Source organism: Lotus japonicus, chromosome 1 (genome assembly GCF_012489685.1).
Source record: "Lotus japonicus ecotype B-129 chromosome 1, LjGifu_v1.2".
Lineage (NCBI taxonomy): Eukaryota > Viridiplantae > Streptophyta > Magnoliopsida > Fabales > Fabaceae > Lotus > Lotus japonicus.
In genome coordinates, this window is record NC_080041.1 from 112,843,073 (window position 1) to 112,862,408 (window position 19,336).

At 36.9% G+C, this 19,336-nt stretch overlaps 3 protein-coding genes across 5 annotated transcripts; all 3 read right to left on the reverse strand.

The window, feature by feature from the left end:
• Nucleotides 1–1,798: 1,798 nt before the first annotated feature.
• Nucleotides 1,799–7,272, reverse strand: LOC130729357 (ER lumen protein-retaining receptor). Its single transcript, XM_057581090.1, has 6 exons — nt 7,005–7,272; nt 6,310–6,575; nt 5,942–6,057; nt 3,001–3,074; nt 2,168–2,231; nt 1,799–2,072 (listed from the first exon to the last, which is right to left on the reverse strand). Exons 1-6 carry the CDS (start codon nt 7,093–7,095, stop codon nt 2,036–2,038), a joined length of 648 nt encoding a protein of 215 aa, XP_057437073.1. The 5' UTR covers nt 7,096–7,272; the 3' UTR covers nt 1,799–2,035.
• A 1,403-nt stretch (nt 7,273–8,675) lies between these two features.
• On the reverse strand, nt 8,676–11,739 carry LOC130729358 (protein XRI1-like). The gene is made up of 9 exons (XM_057581091.1): nt 11,592–11,739; nt 11,256–11,323; nt 11,100–11,183; nt 10,802–10,947; nt 10,179–10,242; nt 9,960–10,059; nt 9,840–9,880; nt 9,649–9,732; nt 8,676–9,197 (listed from the first exon to the last, which is right to left on the reverse strand). The coding sequence occupies exons 1-9, from the start codon at nt 11,609–11,611 to the stop codon at nt 8,926–8,928; spliced, it is 879 nt and encodes a 292-aa protein (XP_057437074.1). The 5' UTR covers nt 11,612–11,739; the 3' UTR covers nt 8,676–8,925.
• A 4,116-nt stretch (nt 11,740–15,855) lies between these two features.
• Nucleotides 15,856–18,475, reverse strand: LOC130729359 (uncharacterized). 3 transcript variants are annotated; one of them, XM_057581093.1, is made up of 4 exons: nt 18,321–18,475; nt 18,035–18,107; nt 17,498–17,702; nt 15,856–16,983 (listed from the first exon to the last, which is right to left on the reverse strand). In XM_057581093.1, exons 3-4 carry the CDS (start codon nt 17,671–17,673, stop codon nt 16,092–16,094), a joined length of 1,068 nt encoding a protein of 355 aa, XP_057437076.1. In that variant the 5' UTR covers nt 17,674–17,702; nt 18,035–18,107; nt 18,321–18,475; the 3' UTR covers nt 15,856–16,091. The 3 variants fall into 3 exon arrangements, with proteins under 3 accessions (XP_057437076.1, XP_057437077.1, XP_057437075.1); XM_057581094.1 differs by having other exon boundaries at nt 18,243–18,473; XM_057581092.1 differs by having other exon boundaries at nt 18,234–18,473.
• Nucleotides 18,476–19,336: the final 861 nt, after the last annotated feature.

Here is a 19,336-nt window from a genome sequence, read left to right on the forward strand (position 1 = left end):
TTGTTCACCGGTCCGATTTTGATAACCTTGAGTAATAGAGATAGAAATAATGACAGGTTTTATGAATGTTTGCGATGGATGTTTTCCGTCTCAAAGGCCGTCACTGTTCTGGTTAGCCTAAAAGTCATATGACCCGACGACTTTGCGCCCGACCCAATAGGTAATGCTCTTAAGCTGACACCGAACGGTCGGCTAGATCGACTCGTCCAAGGATTGACCACCCCGGCACAGCCGGCAAGTGTTTGACCGGTCCAGTAAGGGGTCGAACAAATATTTAAGCACGACTACGTCAATGCTAACTATACGCTCGGAAGCTCCACTTAAAGGACTTTCTGCTTGCTTGCAGAGATACCGACATACACTCCAGACATATAAATATAGGTTCTATTGTTCATTAACATAACATACTATTCATTATGAGCATTTCTAACTGACTTGAGCATTGGAGTGTCTTCTGCAAGTACGTTCCCCTCCACTCAAGGCCAACACCACTGTTGTCTCAGGCCGGGACAAAGCTGACCATTGCCACAGTGCAAGACAATATTTGGTGTCATTTGTAGGAAGACATTTCTCTTTTTCTTCACTACACTTGCATGCTTTTTATTATAGTTTTCATACTGTTTGGGTTTTTTCCTAATACATCAAAGCTCGACCTAATTGGTTATACAAATGATGGATATTTGTCAGACCCATATGTAGGCGATCACGAACAAATTATTTTTTTACATGTGGTGTCACAACCATTTCATGGAGATCTATGAAACAAATTATAATAATCACATCAAATAATCATGCATACATATTAACATTACACGAGGCAAGTCTGTGTTTAGTTGAGATCTGTGATTCAATGCAAGTTTGAGACTTGTGGTTCATCATCTGAAGAAAAAAAAAGTTTCCAACAACTATAGAAGATGACAATTCATGTATTGCTCAAAGAAAGGAATGATACATCAAGGAAAATAGTACAAAACATATATTACCAAAACTGTTATTCACACACGATCTACAAAAGAATAATACATAAACATCCAATGAATTTGCTCAGGTGATAATTTGGCATATTTATTTACGAAAACTCTTCCGACTACAACATTTGAAATGATACTTTAAATGTACAAAGTATCAGAGTTTGCTAGCTTAAATATCTCAACTAAAATGCATTGTACTATTTTTCCTTAACCAGATTTTTTCTCATTGAAACTTTTCTGCTAAGGTTTTCAATGATGCAGTGTTCAAAGACACACTAGAGAATTTTTTTACTCTTTTTCCATTAGTAGAGATTGTCATCCAAGAGAAGAGAAGTGTTATAAATTGGATTCTCTATAATCGATAGGGGACAAATTATGCAGAGTTGTAGACTGTCCATTTACCATTATTATTTCCCTCTCCCTCTACCTATTAATTAAATATGCATCCTCTTTGTCTCTTCTGGGTCTCTTGCTGTTCTCCTCTCTTCTCACTTGTAATGTTTTGTTTCCTTCATTTTATATTAATGTTCGTTTTCCTCGTTGCTACTTTCTACTTTTTTTCGACTTACCTAGCCAAATGAATCATCATTTGACTATGGTGTCCCGGGCCCAGTGAATACTCACCCATATGTTTATGAATTTGTAATTCACGGTGCTAAATTCTCTAAATAATTCAAATAATTATTCACACTTATAGCTCATCGAAAACCATTCCAAGTTACCTATTTCCTGTGTCATGAAAGCAGAATAAGCGTTGATCCATGCAAGATCTTTGGTAACACCTCACCCCAGACAGATATACAAAAGGACGAGGATCAAAACAAGCATTGTACCTCCAATCTCTCATCTAGATATCAATAACTTTTCAAGTTAAGATTGCATTGAGTAGCGTTACCAACAATTTCATGATTTTTTGTCTAACATTCCTAGTAATTAGTACAGTAGTATATGAGGGAGCAAGAACGAACAAATATTGAATCGTAATTCAGAAACCACTGTGTCCAGACAAATAGTTTGGATCCTCTCTGCTCATTGTAAAATTCTCCAAATGAGAACCTTGGGTTTCATGCTGGCAAATGAAGCTTTTGGTTGTTCTTCCAGCTGCATGGCACAATTTGTAAAAATTCAAAACTTATATGAAGAAGAATTATTAACATAAATAAAAACCTGCTACAGTGCTACTTATATCAATGTACCTTTGGAAATAGTAATAGAAGAAGTCAGCATAGAGCAGTGTTTGAACTAGGCCAGAAATCCATGCTGCAAAAGAAAATATCAAAATGACTCAGGAATAAATTTTCAGAACACTGTCATTTTCAGAATACAGCATAAGAGCAACTTTCATTATGCCTTTTTAGGGGGCAGGAGATATCAGGCCAATGTTTTCCTCTTGTCACGTGTTGCAACAAGTCATGGAAGGCAGTTAGACCTAGATCATAGCTAGTTAGCTACCCTGACAGTTATATGTTTAGTTTCATGGAAAAAAAGGTTCTTTGTAAGGAATATTTAGCAGTTGTGTTGTCTAAACAGAAATTGCTACTCCCTCCGTTCCTAAATATAAGACCTAGTTTCAAAATTTTAAAGTTCCTAAATATAAGACCTAGTTACAATAATCTAACAAAAGGTTTTGTACTCTTCCATTTTTACCCTCCACATTAATTATATGTTTTCAATTCCCAAGTTTTGATTACCACTTACCATTAATTAGTGAGAGAAAATGACAAAGGGTAAATATGGAGGAATTTATGCATTTTTAAAAAACCAATACACTAATTGAACACATTTAATGTTATCTTAATAAGCGCAATTTTTTGTATTAGGTCTTATATTTAGGAACGGAGGGAGTACTATTTCGGAACAAGTGATGAGAGAAAAGTAACCAGAAACACATTAACTTCTTAAATTTTCTTGTTTACAGTTGTAGAAGTAAATGACCTATAACCTAAACTTCCAATTACCTTTCAACTTTTAAAGTGTCAAAGCATAAAGCAATAATAGCCAAAAAAGCACATGAAAAGACAGATCATACTTATCCAGTGGACAAAGTGGGGTTCAGTGAAGTAGCGATAGATCCAGTTGAGAATGTATAGTGCTCTGTACGCACTGCACATAGAAGAAAAGACAAAATTATAATATTAATTATAATCCATAGACTTCAAAAAAAATTGCAAATCAGCTGAACAAGCTCATAAGAATTGATTCAAATGCACATATTTATCACGATTCACAAACAAATCACAGGTAAACCATGTACAAATGAAATGAACTACTGAAACAAATGACAAAAGGTTTGTCGAACCTAAACTCAAAAGTTAATTTCATTAGGCCCCGGAATCGCTGACAGAAACAAATACCCTTTTGGAAGGAGTTCTTAATTAACTTCTTCTGCAGAATCAAGCAAAACGCAGAATATAATCTTGTAAAAATTATCTAAATTTTGATGTGCAGATTTAATTTAACTGATAGCTCTTCTGTTGTACTGTTATGCCCATCAAGACGACATCAAAATCGGAAATAAGACATAGGAGCACTTTTCATTGATCCGTGGCACTGACCGTAAGTGTTAAGACCCCGAATTAGATCACACTAAGGGTCTTGAACAGCTCATGTAATATTGGGAAGGAAGGTAAGTGTTTTGGTTGAATATGCACAACCGTGCTTTTAGGGGCTAGATCTGTACTTTGAAGTCAAGCAAACTGGCTGCTAAAGTTGAAATTGGTTGAGAAAAGGAGAGGATGAAGAAAAATAAGAAGGGTGTGTTTGAGAAAATGTTTATAGTTTTGAAATCATATTTTGACCAATAATTACAAAAATGACACTTTCTTTTCTTTTGTTTCCCGTTTTCAAATAATTGTACAGAAAATGACGAAAACAAATGCAAAATGAATCAGAATATTTGAAAATAGGAAACAAATTAAAGATAAAATGACATATTTGTAATTACTAGTGAACACAATTCCATGAACCTAATACATCATAACTTTCACAGTCAAGGTTCTTAGTATTATAGCCTAAATATAAAACGTGCAGATTGGTTCCTCTGATATATAATTTTCGCGTTTGCTTCTTTTTTAGGGTTAATCGTCTACTTGATCCCTGTCTTTGTCTCGCCGTCTGAAATTAGTCCCTCCCCGGAAAATTTGCAAATTTGGGTCCTCTCGTTTGCAATAAGTCTGGAGCAGGTCCTCGCCGGAGCCCGGAGCTCCGGCGAGTGATGAATAGGCATGCTGACTGGATAAATGAGGCTTACGTGGAATTTTAAAAAATAATAAAAAAGTACACATCATCAAATTAAATTAAATTAAAAAAATTAATTCTCCCAAAAAAATCAGAACCTCTCCCAAAATTAAATATTCACTTTCAGAAAAAAATAAAAATAAAAAAATCCCTTGGTCTTCAATATCAAAACCAGATCCCAGAAACACAATTGCAGATCCAAACAAGAAAACACAAGAAGATTCACTTTCTAGCTTTCTATTTTTCCTCTCCTGTAATGTGCTCTTGCTCTGGTTTTTCGTTCCTCTCCTCCAGATGATTCACTTTTTAAATAAAACATCTCTTGGCTCTTGCTTTGGTTTTGATTAACTTATCCTAATGGGTGGCTTCAACTGTTTACATGTTTTCTTCCTCATCACCTCACTGCAACATCACCAATTGACACAGAGTAAGAAACACCCCCACCCAGAAACCCATTCCAGATACTCATCCCCACCTTCACCTGCAACCCAACCCCACTCTTAACCCACCCCCACCTTCACCTGGAACCCACTCCCATCCCCACCCCTACTCGTAACCCACCCCACCCCCAACCCGCAACCCACCCCCAACCCGCAACCTCACCCCCATCCCCACCCTCACTCGCAACCCACCACACCCAAACCCGTAACCTTTCCCCCAAAAATATAATAGATGGAGGACGATTCGCAGATTCGGGCGGAGATGGTGCATGGACATGCAGGCACAAGCTTGAGAGGAAGAAGAAGCAATTGAGGGAAAGAAGAAGATGAGAAGATGCTCAGAAGGTTCTGAGTTTGAGAGGAAGAAGAAGCAATTGATTCAGGAACCCTAAATTAATGTCATATGATTGGAAAATTTGGGGGATTTCAGAAATAGAGAATTGTTTTGGGCCCCAATTAGGATAAGTTAGTTAATTAGGGTTCTTTTAATTAATAAAATTGATTTATATTTTTTTTCCTTGACACGTCAGCCTCATATATCTAGTCAGCATGCCTATTCATCACTCGCCGGAGTTCCGGGTTCTGGCGAGGACCTGCTCCAGACTTATTGCAAACGAGAGGACCCAGATTTGCAAATTTTCCGGGGAGGGACTAATTTCAGACGGCGAGACAAAGACAGGGACCAAGTAGACGATTAACCCTCTATTTTATGAGAGTACACATACCTTAAGTGTTGCAAAAAGTTGGGGACTATAATCAGTCAGAACTTAGGTTTCGCATATACTAAACTCCAACTCATGATAATATAAAAGGCCATTTTCATTGAGCATTTCTAATGAAGCCAAAGGACAGTTTGGCCCATGGACAGTACTGCAAACTAACAATTTATTATTCCTTTTGTCGCATGCATCAGCATCAGCTACTCTCTGCCTAGGTGAGTTAGAAGCACTATTTCGGAACCTATACCATTCATCAGATGAAATGCTATGATGTTCTTATGAGAACAAAATCAACCAATATTTGAAGAGTGTTACTGATTTCAATGACCGGGAACTATATCAAATTTCAACTCCCATTCCTATCTCATCTCACATGAAAACACTACTGAGATCATTCTATGTAGGAATAGATATCAACATTGATAATATCTTCCAGTTATTTGGCTGTTGATCAGTAGGTGAAACACCTTTAGAACATAATAGGTACTAATTCGAATACTAATGCAATAACAAGAATCACAGAAGTCCTGGAAAATATAATAATGCTTAAAATCTGGTAAAGAACAAAGCTTACCCAAGAAGAAAGACATATTGTCCTGTCAAATTGTCAATGTTTCTGGTTCTCTGCAACAGTACTAGCTGAGGAAGTATAGCTACAGCTTCCAAATACAGGGAGAATGCCCACATCACCTATTGCATGCATAAGTATGATTTTGGAAAGTAGATGAAAGTTAAAGTCATGGACAATGAGCTCTAAAAATAGTCAAAAAGACATGTAATCATGTATGTCATGGACGAAATCTAACTCTCTAACAGATTTCTGTTACTGCTATCTATTGCTAACCGCTGGTAACTAATCTAGCCAATAATAAATACATTATAAGTCTAATATATTGTAACAGAACATTTACAGACAACGGATAATAGCAGGTGCATACTAACCTCCTTAAAAGTGAATTTCTCATTGAGAAGTAGAGCCAACAGAAAACAGGGCAATATGAGAAAATAATGACGGAAGGTATCTTGATCTTTGTCATATGATCTACGAACAATCTTGTGGTGCCTCATGTACCATACAATAGAAAATGAGCTTCCCAAGAATATCAACTTCATAGTGGTATTATATAGTGATATATAACTGGTAAAGATATCCAAATAGCGAGTAGCAAAAACAAGTGCGTAGAGTTCTTGAGTCTTCAATGAGACACCTGCATAAAAATAAGATGCACCCAAAGTCAGTAAGAAAAATATCCCCAAAAATCAAATTAAAGACTCACAGTTCTCCTCATTGATCTATGTCTATAACCGTCAACGCCTACACGATTCTCTCATTTTCAAAAATTTAACCAACATAGAACTTTGGAATTCAGCATATCCAGCTCAAAGAGAAACAGAAACAGCTAAAGGTTGCTCAAAATTTGAACACACATGGTATTCCCAAATTACACTCAATCAATCTTTTACAATTACACTATGATATCGATGTATATATAGTTGGTTCCTACTGCATTTAGCATTTGCTATTAAACTGAAACCTAAAGTATGAATTACAAATACTTGTTTAAAATTGATGCAACAACAGCATAGTAATGCATTGAATCGAAAGAGAATGGTGAGAAGAGAAGATAGATAGATACCAGCGCAGGATTTGATGGTGTGGATCTTGAGGAGGAGGACGAGGACGCTGGCCAAATGGGTCATGTCCCCAGATAACCTGAAAATGTTCATGTTTGCTATCGGATCGGATCTGAAAAGGGTGGGTCAAGCGGCGTTGCGCACTCCTTCTTCCTATTGGTGTGTGTGTGTGTGTGGCTGTTGCAAACGGGCGAGCACGCAAGACTTCCTTCCTTCACAACATGTCAGATTTGGAGTTGCTCATTCATACTCTCACTCCTCTTTACTTTCCTTCTCTCTTTTTTTTTTTGGTTAATTGTATTTTTTCCCCTAATTTCGACTAACCATGACGTGATTTTGATCCCAAAAAATCTGTTGTTTTTATGCTACAAAAAATAAAATATGGTTGGTCCATCCTTTTTCAAGACAAAAATATCTCCATATAAAAAATGCCTCATTTTTATGCCATGAGTGTCGGTAGCGATGGTAAAAAGTTGTGGTTTGAATCCTTAAGTCGACGAGATTTTATTCTTAGAGTTCCACTCTTGGAGAGACATTTGACATTCACCACACTCGAATGGAAACTATAAAAGCAATTTAACACACACAAAATTGTGCAATATTTTTTAACAAAATATTAATTGAAAATGTGATTTTTCTTTTAAAAAAAGTTTAAACAAATGTACATCCCTCGCCTCACGGTCAGTCTTGAGCATTTTAGTCTAATTGTCAATTTTTGTATGCTGAAAGAATTTAAATCTTTTTTTAATAATTTTTAGTTGATTAAGGTTAACAACATTAGCGGACCAGGATTTTTTGTCAATTCATCTCTAGTTGTATAGGATAGAGATGATAGGAACTAGGTGCTCTCAATTCTTTCTTGATTTGACTCGATCACTTTGCTGAGTAGACGTTGGCGATTCATGATCAAGCTCATTCTTCAATCTTCACTTCTAGCATTAGCATTGATATTGCAGTTGATAGTTGATTCAGCTCGGCCTTGCTTCTCTTCATCTTCATCTTCACTATTGCTCCTTCACTTGGGGTCTTCTAGATGTTAGATTTGCATAATTGGATCCTCAACTTCAGAGAGCTTCTTCTTCCTTTTGCTACATGGCTCTTAAATCGGATGAACAACTTTATCTTGTGAGAACTCAGGTAGAAGATGCACTCTAAAATCAATTGAGAATTGCTCCCCCTCAATTAGTGCATTCTATCTTTTCTTCTTCTTTTGTTCAATGTGAATTTTTTTTTGGGTAAGCAACAAATTTATATAAAATAGGCACAAGGGGTGCTCACTCTTCTTCTTTTCTCTCTTTTCATCTCTTCAATGTTTGACTCTTTACATTTTCTCTTCTTCTTTCTTTTCTTAACATGCTGAATTATAATCCACTGGCATTGCTTATCCATTTTTCCTTCCCCTTGATACAAGGCTCAAAATAATAAGAAAACTGAAATTTAGATACAAAACTTATGAAACAAGGTATAAAACTAAAATTTGTTTGATTCAATCACAAAGCCTAAGCGAAGCTTGATGAACTTTCAGAGTGTTTGTTTTTCTATTGCACTGGAAAGCCCTTCGACGTACCCCAATTTTGAGGCATATTCTGTGAAAGGAGCTGAATTGTTGCATCCACCGAGCGTCCATTCATGTTGCGGAGACAACTATTCAAACACGTTCAAAGGAAAGCCAGTTGAAACAAACACTAGGCTGTGTAATTTATGGATGTCAATAAGAACAAAAGTTGCACCATCAATATAATATGCCAACTAAATGGTCTAATACAAAAGTTAGTACTAACAGCTTACACATACCTAACCTCTAGTTCTCATAATAGATACACATACTATATGGATGTCAATAAGAACAAAAGTTGCACCATTAATATAATCTTCCAACTAAATGGTCTAATACAAAAGTTAGTACTAACAACTTACACATACCTAACCTCTAGTTCTCATAATAGTGATGCTACCTTTCCCCCCTTCAGTGTGAATTTTCATTTTTCCAACTACAGGCTTCCCTGAAAAGGCTGATTTGGGGTATTTTGGATCTTCCCTGGTTTGCTTTGGTTTTGAAGTCGGTGAACACTGAATGCGCTGATTTATTTCCTTCAGAGTGACATCTCCATCAGTACCACTGGGTTTAATGAAGGCAAATGGATAGGCTACAGAACAAGGTAACTTTGTGGGTGGTCGTATAAAAGATTTCCGCCCTACACATGTAAAGTAAGTTTCCATGTCAAAAGTTTTCATCTCATCAACTATTGTTCAACTATAATTTCTTGCATAAGGATCTCTTTTACATTTGACAATACTTAAAAAAAAAACCTTGGTTCAGAAACAAAAAAACAAAAATCTTGTAAAAGCATACTAACTTCTCAGTGAGTGAATCTCTGTAAAACATATATAGCATACAAGAAATTTTGGTTTTATGTCAAAGTCGCTGGACATCATTGCCAACAATATCTCATAAAATTTGGTTATTAACCAAGCTTAATCGCGTAGTGTGATCCACCATCCATATAACTGACCTCACTTAGTGGGATAGGGCTTTCGTTGTTGTCCAAGTAGCTAGAGGATCTTTTGTGGATGAGAAATTACGCAGATAGATCGACTAAAATTAAACAAGCTAGAAAGTCAATATCAAGGAAAAACAAGCCAAACCTTTGAAGACAATATTTGTGGGGGTTTGAGTGATGTGATGCTGAACTGCTTTCTGTTCAGACACTGGTGTGAAGTTGCACAGCTCTACAGTAGCATGTAAAACTTTTTAAACAAGATTTAATGCATATATAGGAAAGAAGAAGAGGGAAAAGTTTACAAGACAACAGTAGAAAGCAGGCAATGTCTCATACCTGCAACATCAATATGAACATCATTTCCCCTGGAAAAATTCCTGAAATAACATAATCATAAGATTATTTTCGTATAAATAAATATATGCCATAAATTTGCAGTGGTCCTGAGAAGCATACAAATCATCGGGGCATAATTGCATTTCAGCATCACTAAAACAATCTGCAAGCCACCCTTCAGCTGACACAACGTCCTCGCAATTAGAAGCAGATGGATTTCCTAATGCATATATTCATCCATTATAATTTGGTAAAGATAAAAAATGAGCATACAAATAAATTATCAAATCCGACTAAAAGAGAAGAAATATTCAAAGAAGAATCTCACGAAAGGTAAACCTGAAGGCCCAGACAGCCATTGTGAAACTTCTGTCAAAACGTCCTCATTTGAGTCCTCCTTCCCCTATATACACAATGTATGAGTCACTCACATAGCCATACATTCACACACATATTATATGTGGGACTAAGAAGTTAGAGCTCATTTGCATGCAAACAAAAAACCACTTATTGGAGCTTATCTGGCCCTTGTTAGGGACAAAAGGACACTTATTGGAGCTTCTCTACTAAAAAATGTACAAGATAAGCTCCAATAAGTGCTCTTGGTCTGCATGCAAACAGGATCATAGTGCTTTTGCTAGTATATAAGTTCCAATAAGTCCATTTCCAAACAGGCTCTAAGACGCACAACAACATAGAGGACTCATGTAATACAATAAATAAATAATGACTACAAAGGATGTGAAAGACTCTAACAGATTTGAACCGCAAACCTCATTATCAAAGCTTAAAGTGATTGCAAAAGTCAAGTTAAAACAAGGTTTTTTCTTAATCCTGTTCAAAAATATTGTCTGAAAATTGAAGCTTTGTAAAAGTTCTATTTCACAAACGAACAAGTATGAGCCAACCACCTAACATGCTAAGCTATAGGTGTAAACCTGGTGAAAGCTACAAGCACTCACATTTAATTTCAAACACTCTAAAGAAATTTCTTCATTGCAAAGGGAATGATGCTCATCTCGAGTATTGAACTGTAGCATCCGCCGTCTCTTGACTTGGGACGAAGTCTCCCAACATTTCTCTGTTTCCTTTTGCATATTATGTGATTCTGAAATCCACCTTATTTGAATTAAAAAGGATAACATTGCATCTAAATAAAGGATAACAGGAAAAATAAGAATATCACAAATGAAATAGAACAATATGTTCAAGTTGCACATATCATTCAAGAAAAATGCTTGCCAGAGAGAACAGTCTCACCATTATTATTGACATTGTATTCAAAATCCCCACAAGCCTTCACTGGGGTTGTTTCATCACCGAACACGTACGGAAGATCTTCGTCTTGAGGAACAAGAACTTATCAGGCATCTATTAATCACACTAACTTAACACAAAATCACAAGTGGGACATACCAAAATTGGAAGTGTTTTCACTGTTTTGGAGACAATAATAATCCTCCCTATGCCAATCCCATGGCTCCCTAGCACAATTTATCATCGAACAAAAAGCAAATGCTCGTCATTCAAATTGAAAAGGTGTGGAAAATAAACCATAACAGACAACAATTCAGCAACCAAATTGGAAGAATCACAAGAACTAGTAAGAGCTCAACACCCAGAAAACGATCAAATGCATCACAATTATAACAAGCAAAATATAAATGGATTGAAGATTGACCACATGCATTTCCGAAAACAAAGACCCAAATTAAGAAAAAAAACCCGATTGAGAAAAGGGAAACGAAATACATGTGATTGTTGTCATCCATTTTTGTAGCAGCAACCAAACAGGCGTCAATGATGAGTACTTGTATAGTTGTATTGCTTTCTGTCGGGTGCTTTGTCGTCGCCCTATCTGGTTTCTTTTTTTCTTTGTTTTGTTGGTATCTACGCGGAATTCATACAATAAAAGAAACAAGTGTTAAATGTGTTTTTGGTTTCTCACTTAAACACTACTCCCTCCGTGCACGAGTGTAATTTAGTGGCGGTTTTAAACCGCCACAAAATTACAACTGTTAAAAAAAAGCAAAGCTACGGTTTCTGGCGGCTTAAAACCGCCACAAAATTACAACTGTTAAAAATAAAAAGAAAAGCTACGGTTTCTGGCGGTTAAAAACCGCCATAAATTGCTTAGTGCGTGGTGCACGAGGCCCAAGGTCGTGCCCCACAGCATTTTCCTTACTGGTTACTGTAATGTATGTCTGTGTTATTTGAGAATAATTCTTTAAAAATATTTTTTCGTCTATTATATATTATTGAAAATGCAATTATAAAGGTGTTTACTCTTGCATTATACTTTTATGGGGTTTCAATTCCTAGGGTTTTTTAGGAGAAGGGGTCATTTTTGTGTAGCTTTTTTGGGTTTCGCTGCCTCCCCTTTCTGCAACTTGTTATTTTTCTTTTTTCATGAATAAAATTTATTCGCTTTAAAAAATGACTTTAGGAATAACATAGTAGAAGAAAATAATTAGGCTAAAAAGCACTTTTGGCCCCTGATGTTTTAAGTTTGTGCAAATTCTGTCCCTACTCTATTTTTGTCGATGTTTCTACCCCTCATGTTTTCAAACAGTGCATCGTCTACCCCTCATTTTTCAAACAATGCATCGTCTACCCCTCCGTGAGGGGTAGACTGTAACACCCCAATTTCTCAACTGAGGAGTCACATTAGTAACCTAACAAAGTCTAAGGACCACTCTGCAATCCCTAAAAACCAAGGGAATTTTTTTTTTCTGTAAAACAACTAAACACTTCGGCTAAAAGGTTGGAAACATACCATAACTTTATTTAGATAACTTGTTTCCCGATATACAGTAATAATAGTTTACAATACCATAAGTAAGGTTCAGAATAAACATGCGCACTTTAACAGTGGCGGAAGCAAGACTTTAATAACAGAGTTCTCATAAAGTAAAAGAGACTCCAACATAATCCACAAGAAGAGAAGCAAAGCTGCTTCTCATACCTCTACTCCACCGCTTACAACTCGATCTCCAACTCGAGTAGCTATGCCTCGGCGGAAGGATCTCCATCGCCTAATAGCGTTAAGCGCCCAAACAACAAGTAGCAAATAGAAAGGGTTAACTCCATGCAATTACCATGTATAAAAGAGAAAAATCATGCTGTTCGAATTTAATTACCTGGCATGGTAAATAACTAGCAACATAACTCAACTCATATATCAACAACTTAAACATAAATCGGACTCAGATAATAATAACCTCAACAATGTAACATCAAATCAGATATCAATAAACCAATACGAAAATCCAACAACATAGGGTCAGGTGTTAGTTCCCTATAATGCAACTATATGCTGCTAACAAAATGGATCGATCAATATCGTATCTCAAGACGGGACAATGATAGGACACACCTCCTCATCGCCACTTATAATGTCATACATGACGGGACAATCATAGGACACACCTCCTAATCGCCACTTAACGTCACACAAGACGGGACAATCATAGGACACACCTCCTGATCGCCACTTAGCACCTCGCAAGATGGGACAATGATAGGACACACCTCCTCATCGCCACTTGACTCAAGCCCTATATGCCAAGTCAGACAATAACAAAGCCCACCCAAGGACCAATCCAAAGTAATCACATGTTCCATCCACTAGGAAGCAGTAACGACAGAAACCAGTAAACGGCCGAAGCCTCTCAGAAAACATTTTCCAAATTCAGCATAATAATCATAATCATCTGCCAATCAATATAAACATCTTCATCTCAAACACAGGCAGTGCGATAAAAGCATGCAAGACTCAAAGACGCTCTAAAACCGAGTTACCCTTACCTTCGTGAGTAGAAGTTGGGCATGGAAATTGCGAACCTAGAACAAAGAAAACACAATCATCAACACAAGCTTCACTAGGAGCAACACGATCTACTAATACTAATCGAAATCGTAAAGAAAGCCTCTAAAGCTTCAGAGTTCCTATTTAGGCACAAATTGACAACGGAGACTTCGTTCGCTAAAACGAGCATAACTCGAGCTACAGAACTCAGAATGACACGAAACCGGCGCCAAAATTTCGACAATTGAAAGAGCTACGCAATGGCTCAGGTCATAGAGACCCAAAAATTATTTTTGGACACGGTACCCAAGCAATTAGGTTTCGGCCACTATGGAAAATAGGGTTTTCGAACTTTTTCTTCGATCTAAATCAATTCACAAGGTAGTTTTAGGGTAAAACTAAGGCAAAGAAATTGTCGGAACAATTTTCGGACAATCGGGTCGAAATACGACTATCCAGGGGCATTTTGGTCCAAAATAAAGGCTCAAAACTTCAAAGTTATCAGTTCGGAAAACAAATTTGACAGCATTGATCCTCATGACATCCGTGACAACAAATCCTAAAGGCACGAAGTCAGATTACAGCTTTTCGACAATAAAGTTTCGAAATGTGCGACTAATGGGGTTTTGAATCAATTTTTCAGATCTTGGACAACTGAATCGCAATCGGCGATTACTGACAGAGGTTTTAGACTCATGGGAACATAAGGAACATAACCCAACCAAGAAATCAAGGAAATCGGACAATTTTAGAAAAAGCTCAAAACTGTGAGCACAGAAATGACTTCAGAAACGCAACAGAAACAGTAAACAGAGGTAGGATTCATGCTAGTTACCTCAATACCTAGAAGTAGGGACGAACTGCACGAAGATTGGTCAAGTTTTCGCGAAAATTTCTCCTCTCCTCCTCTCTCCTTGCTCGCGGCCTTGAATGGGTGAGAATGAAGAGATTTTGCTTTTTCGAGCTATTTATAGGCAGGTGAAATCGCGGGAAAATGAAAATTTCGCGATTCCGATTTTTGCAGCACGTCCACCGAGGAATTCTAAGAGAGATTCTGGCGTCAGAATTCCAGAACTCAAAACAATTATCTATGATTTGGGAAAAACGATATCTAAAATCCCAACGGCGGTGTAAGTTAATCTGTCCCGTTAAACTACTTTTTGCTATGATGCTCAGACGACAAAACTTCCTTCTGAAGAAAGATTGGAAATGTCGAAACAAATCTGGCAACGTGGACGGAAACTTCGTTAGAAGTCCCGAATAGAAAAAGTCTTCATCCATCGCTCGAATCTAGGGTTTCGAAGCAAGGAAATTAGCGTCGTCGGACTTCCGAAAAGTGAATACTATCGTGCGTACAGTCTAGAGTTCCGAAATGAAACGCTGGTCGAAGGAAAAATAAAGAAAATCTTTAAATTTTCCAAGGATTCGAAATCTCACTTAAAACGTTGCTCTAAAGCGAAATTAGCCTATTCTGGACACGCTTGCCATAAGGCGGGTGTGCAGACGACTCGCTCTAATTCCTAAAATGACTACGCAACATTCCTCAAGCAATTCCTGAACTTTCTTCTTCATTAATCTTTCTAAAATATCAAACTCATGTCACGCTTACACTGATTCTACGCGTGAGTCGGAAATTAGCTTGTTCTGAAAATCCAGGTCTTACATAGACGGTGGGTAGACGGTGCATTGTTTGAAAACATGAGGGGTAGAAACATCGACAAAAATAGATAGGGGCAGAATTTGCACAAACTTGAAACATCAGGGGCAAAAAATGCTTTTTAGCCAAATAATTATGACCGAAGTTGAATAAATTAAAATTTACTAAATAATATTTTAAACGATTAAAGTTATAACTTATTATAATTATAAAAATCAAAGTTGCTTTATTATTGATAACAAGTATAAAAAATGTGGTTACAACTTATTTGATTATATCAAAAACTTACTAGTTAATTTGAAATATTTTAAATTAACTTAATAATTTTTAATATTATTAAATAAATAAATTATGAAATTATTAAAATTCATTCTATGCTAATTATTAAATATCAGTTATTAAATTTGAGTACTATTAATTATTTACGTAAGGAAAACTCCAATACTATATATTAAAATGTCTTAAAAAATATTTTTTATTTCTTTATTTAAGCTATATTATTTTTACTTAACATTAAAAAATGTTGTAAATAAACTTGTGTAACGCACATGTATTATTTTAGTATTACAATAGGTATAGTTATACAACCGCAATTAGAATAAGAATTGAGCCAGTGATCCACATAATCATACTTTCTAAAAAACATCATGTGCACGAAAAGAAACCCAAAGATCGTCATCCACCTCAAGATTCACAAGGGAGAAATAAATAACAGATTAAAAACAAAAAATCAGTTCCAACTCAAACAAAAGGTGAACCCATAAATTCACAAAATAAAAAACAAAAATCAGAAAATGTCAAGAATCTCTAAAATAAAATTGTTGCAGATTGGGCAGTTCCCCTTGCTGACCATAAGCTCCCTCGAACACATCCGGCAGAAAGTGTGACCACAAGGCATCAAAGCAGCACCTTTATGCCTCACCATGCAAATGCAGCAAGTGTGCTCCATAGAACCACCACCTACAACATCTTCATCCTCATCTACCCCACCTTCCTCGTCATCATCTTCCTCATCATCATCACTTAATATATACCTTGAACCTTCAAGCCCCATCTCCCTATCAGTCTCTTCCAGCAAGTCCATCAACGACATCGTCACCTGACCCCTCCCCGCCTCCTCCTCCGCCTCTGCCGCAGCAGCTGCTTCTGCTGCCTCCTGCGCCACCACTGCCTCCCTCGCCGACAACGCCCGCCCAGTTTCTGGGCGGCGGTCGTACGACTCCTCAACCTCCTCGTCAGCATCCATGTTGTCCCGAAATGTCACCACCCGCCCTCGTCGGAACGGCTCCGTTTGAACGCTGGTGGAGTTCCGCCGCGACAGTTGCGGCCGGAGACTAACGCCGCCAACATTGTTGTCGAAAGAGGGGTCGACGGCGTAGCGGGTGGATCCTTTGCGGGAGAACTGGGGTCTAGTGGTCGGTGCCGCCGAAGCTGGAGAGTCAGAGTCCTCTGTGGGATCGAGGTCTTCTACTTGGTGAGCGTTGTACTGATTTGACATGTCCGAGTAGTCGGTCGGGTAAGTCTGGAATCGTACGGAGTCGCGGCGGCCGAGATTGGCAAAGTTGTTCCTGGAGTTTGGGTTTGAGATGGGCACATCAGAAGTCGGAATGTGAATTGACGATGTCCAAGCGGAGCCAGCGCGCTTCAGACGAATCTTGTCCTTGAATGCTTTCCAAGATCTGCGAATTCAATTCAGATTATTTCATTTTTAGCACTCAAGAAATAAATAAAACTTTTAGTTTTATGAAACTACGTAAAGTTTGGGTTAAATTATAAGAATCTTATATGGATTAATGATATTTAAAATTAAAGAGTTAAGAATATATATTTTTTGAAACTATAGAGTTAAAAATATTATTAATCCATCTAGGATTAGTGATAATTTAACTCAAACTTTACCTAATATTAATTTTTGCAACTCCAAACTTCACAATGAAAATTTTGAACAACCTTATTCATTTACCCTCTTCATTTTTTTTTCAACTCCATTTTTTATCTAATTTTATTTATGTCTCTTATTTTGCTATCACATCACGTGTCGAGTGAGAATAAAGATTCAAAAATGCATAACATGTTAACATTCAAGGGAGAATTATAGTTTTTGAAACAAATGGTGTGTTAAAGATTGGAAAAAAATAAAAATAAAAACATGTAACAAAATTATATGTTACATGTAACAAAATTATATGTTACCTGCGATCTTTTTTGGTGGACTCGTCTTCTCTGATAATGTCAAGAAGGGTTCGGCTCTTGGTAGGAGGTGGTAGGCTCGGTGGCAGTGGCGTGGCGGCTAATCTCTTTTGGTTGGCTAAAATTTCGTCGAGTGTCAAGCCCGCTAGCTTCTCTCGGCTGCTCTCCGAAGCTGACATTTGATCATCAACCGTCTTCCTCCGGCGACCTTCCGTTACACACAATTAATTTAGTTACAACCTTCAAATTATAAATTCCACTAATGTACAAAATTACATGGAGAGTATTGTTTTTTTTTTCTCAATAAAAGAAACGAAGGCTATTTTTTCCAGGGTGGTGCGAAGAGGTGAAAAGGAATAGAGCTCATGAAAGTTTTGGGTTAATGGTGGATAAACAAGCAATGGATCAACATTATTCTCGGGAAATTGCCTTTTTCCTAGAAAACATGAGGGGTTTTCATTTTCAGACGGGGGCCATTCATTATTAAGGAACACAAAGCAAGACAAAAAAGAAAGAGAAGTGAGAGAAAGCCTTGGATACCTTTGGTCCCCGAATAGATTGAGAGGTCACAATGTGTGATATGAGCACGTCTTTTTCTTTGTTTAATTTATTTCTGTGAAAAAAGCGAAAAAGTATATGAACAAGAATCCTGAAAGAGGAAAGTAAAAAAGAGAACAAGACGGTGAATATAGTAGTAGAAGGAATGGTCAAATCATGGAGTGGTAATTAAGGGGCTCACGGTCATAACTCATAAGAGGAAAAAAAAAAGCATATAACAAATGATGCAGTTTTTTTGTTGTTGAATGTCATCTGGAATTGTTGTCACCTTGCATTGTGTCTAGGATTCATCTTCTGCTATGAATTTGCAAATTGCAATGAGTGGTCCACGGTGACAATATGGTGAGGAGAGATAAAGAGACATAGAGAGTGTGGAGATTGTGAAGAGAAGGTTGGACAGAGAAGCGAATTTTATGGAGAAACACACCCCTCCCTTGTTTGCGGGGAGAACCTCTTATAATCTCGCGGAAAATGTGCTTAAGAATAAATACAACAAGTCTTTACTTGGTCATGTTGAGGGTTTACACTTTACATGCATTCATAGCCTCATTAAACATACCAATACAATATAGTATGGATTAAGAGAATAAGAGTATGAGCATTTGATATACTAATGATGCGTGGAATACATTTACACTTGTTGTTCAACTTTTATTGATAATGTGGCAGTGGTATATGGCTCAATGGACTCTTTGCGTGGGAGTATATTTTACATGTGTTGCTAAGTTCATATTGAGGATGGGACAATGGTTTATGGCTGATTGGATTCCAAGGATAGTATTAGGTGCACTGACGCTATGGGACCTGAGGATGTGGCTCTGTTCTGGATCACCATTATTGTATATGGATTTTATTGTAATTGACATCTTGGGGTTTCGCTTTGGCTCTTACAAATGTGTACTCTTTTTCCTTCACCAGGTTTTTCCCAAGGGGGTTTTCCTGGTAAGGTTTTAATGAGGCACATTTTTAAGAGCTTTCCCCAAAGTTGTTGGGTTTTTTATTGTTGTATCTTTGTATCTCTTTCTCTTTGTATTGGGTTGAAGTACCCCTTGTACTTCATTTCAATATAATTTTTGCCTTATCAAAAAAAAAAAAAAAACTCGTACATATCCTTTTACATACTTTTTTTTTTGTTACAGTAGGAAAGAAAACAGCAAACAAAACAAAAGATATCCTTTTACATACTACTCGTTTTATTCCTAATTATTAGATATTATTTAGGAAATTATATTTAGGTGTTTGTGTTGGAAATATGTATGCCTAAGACTCGATTTATCATTAACT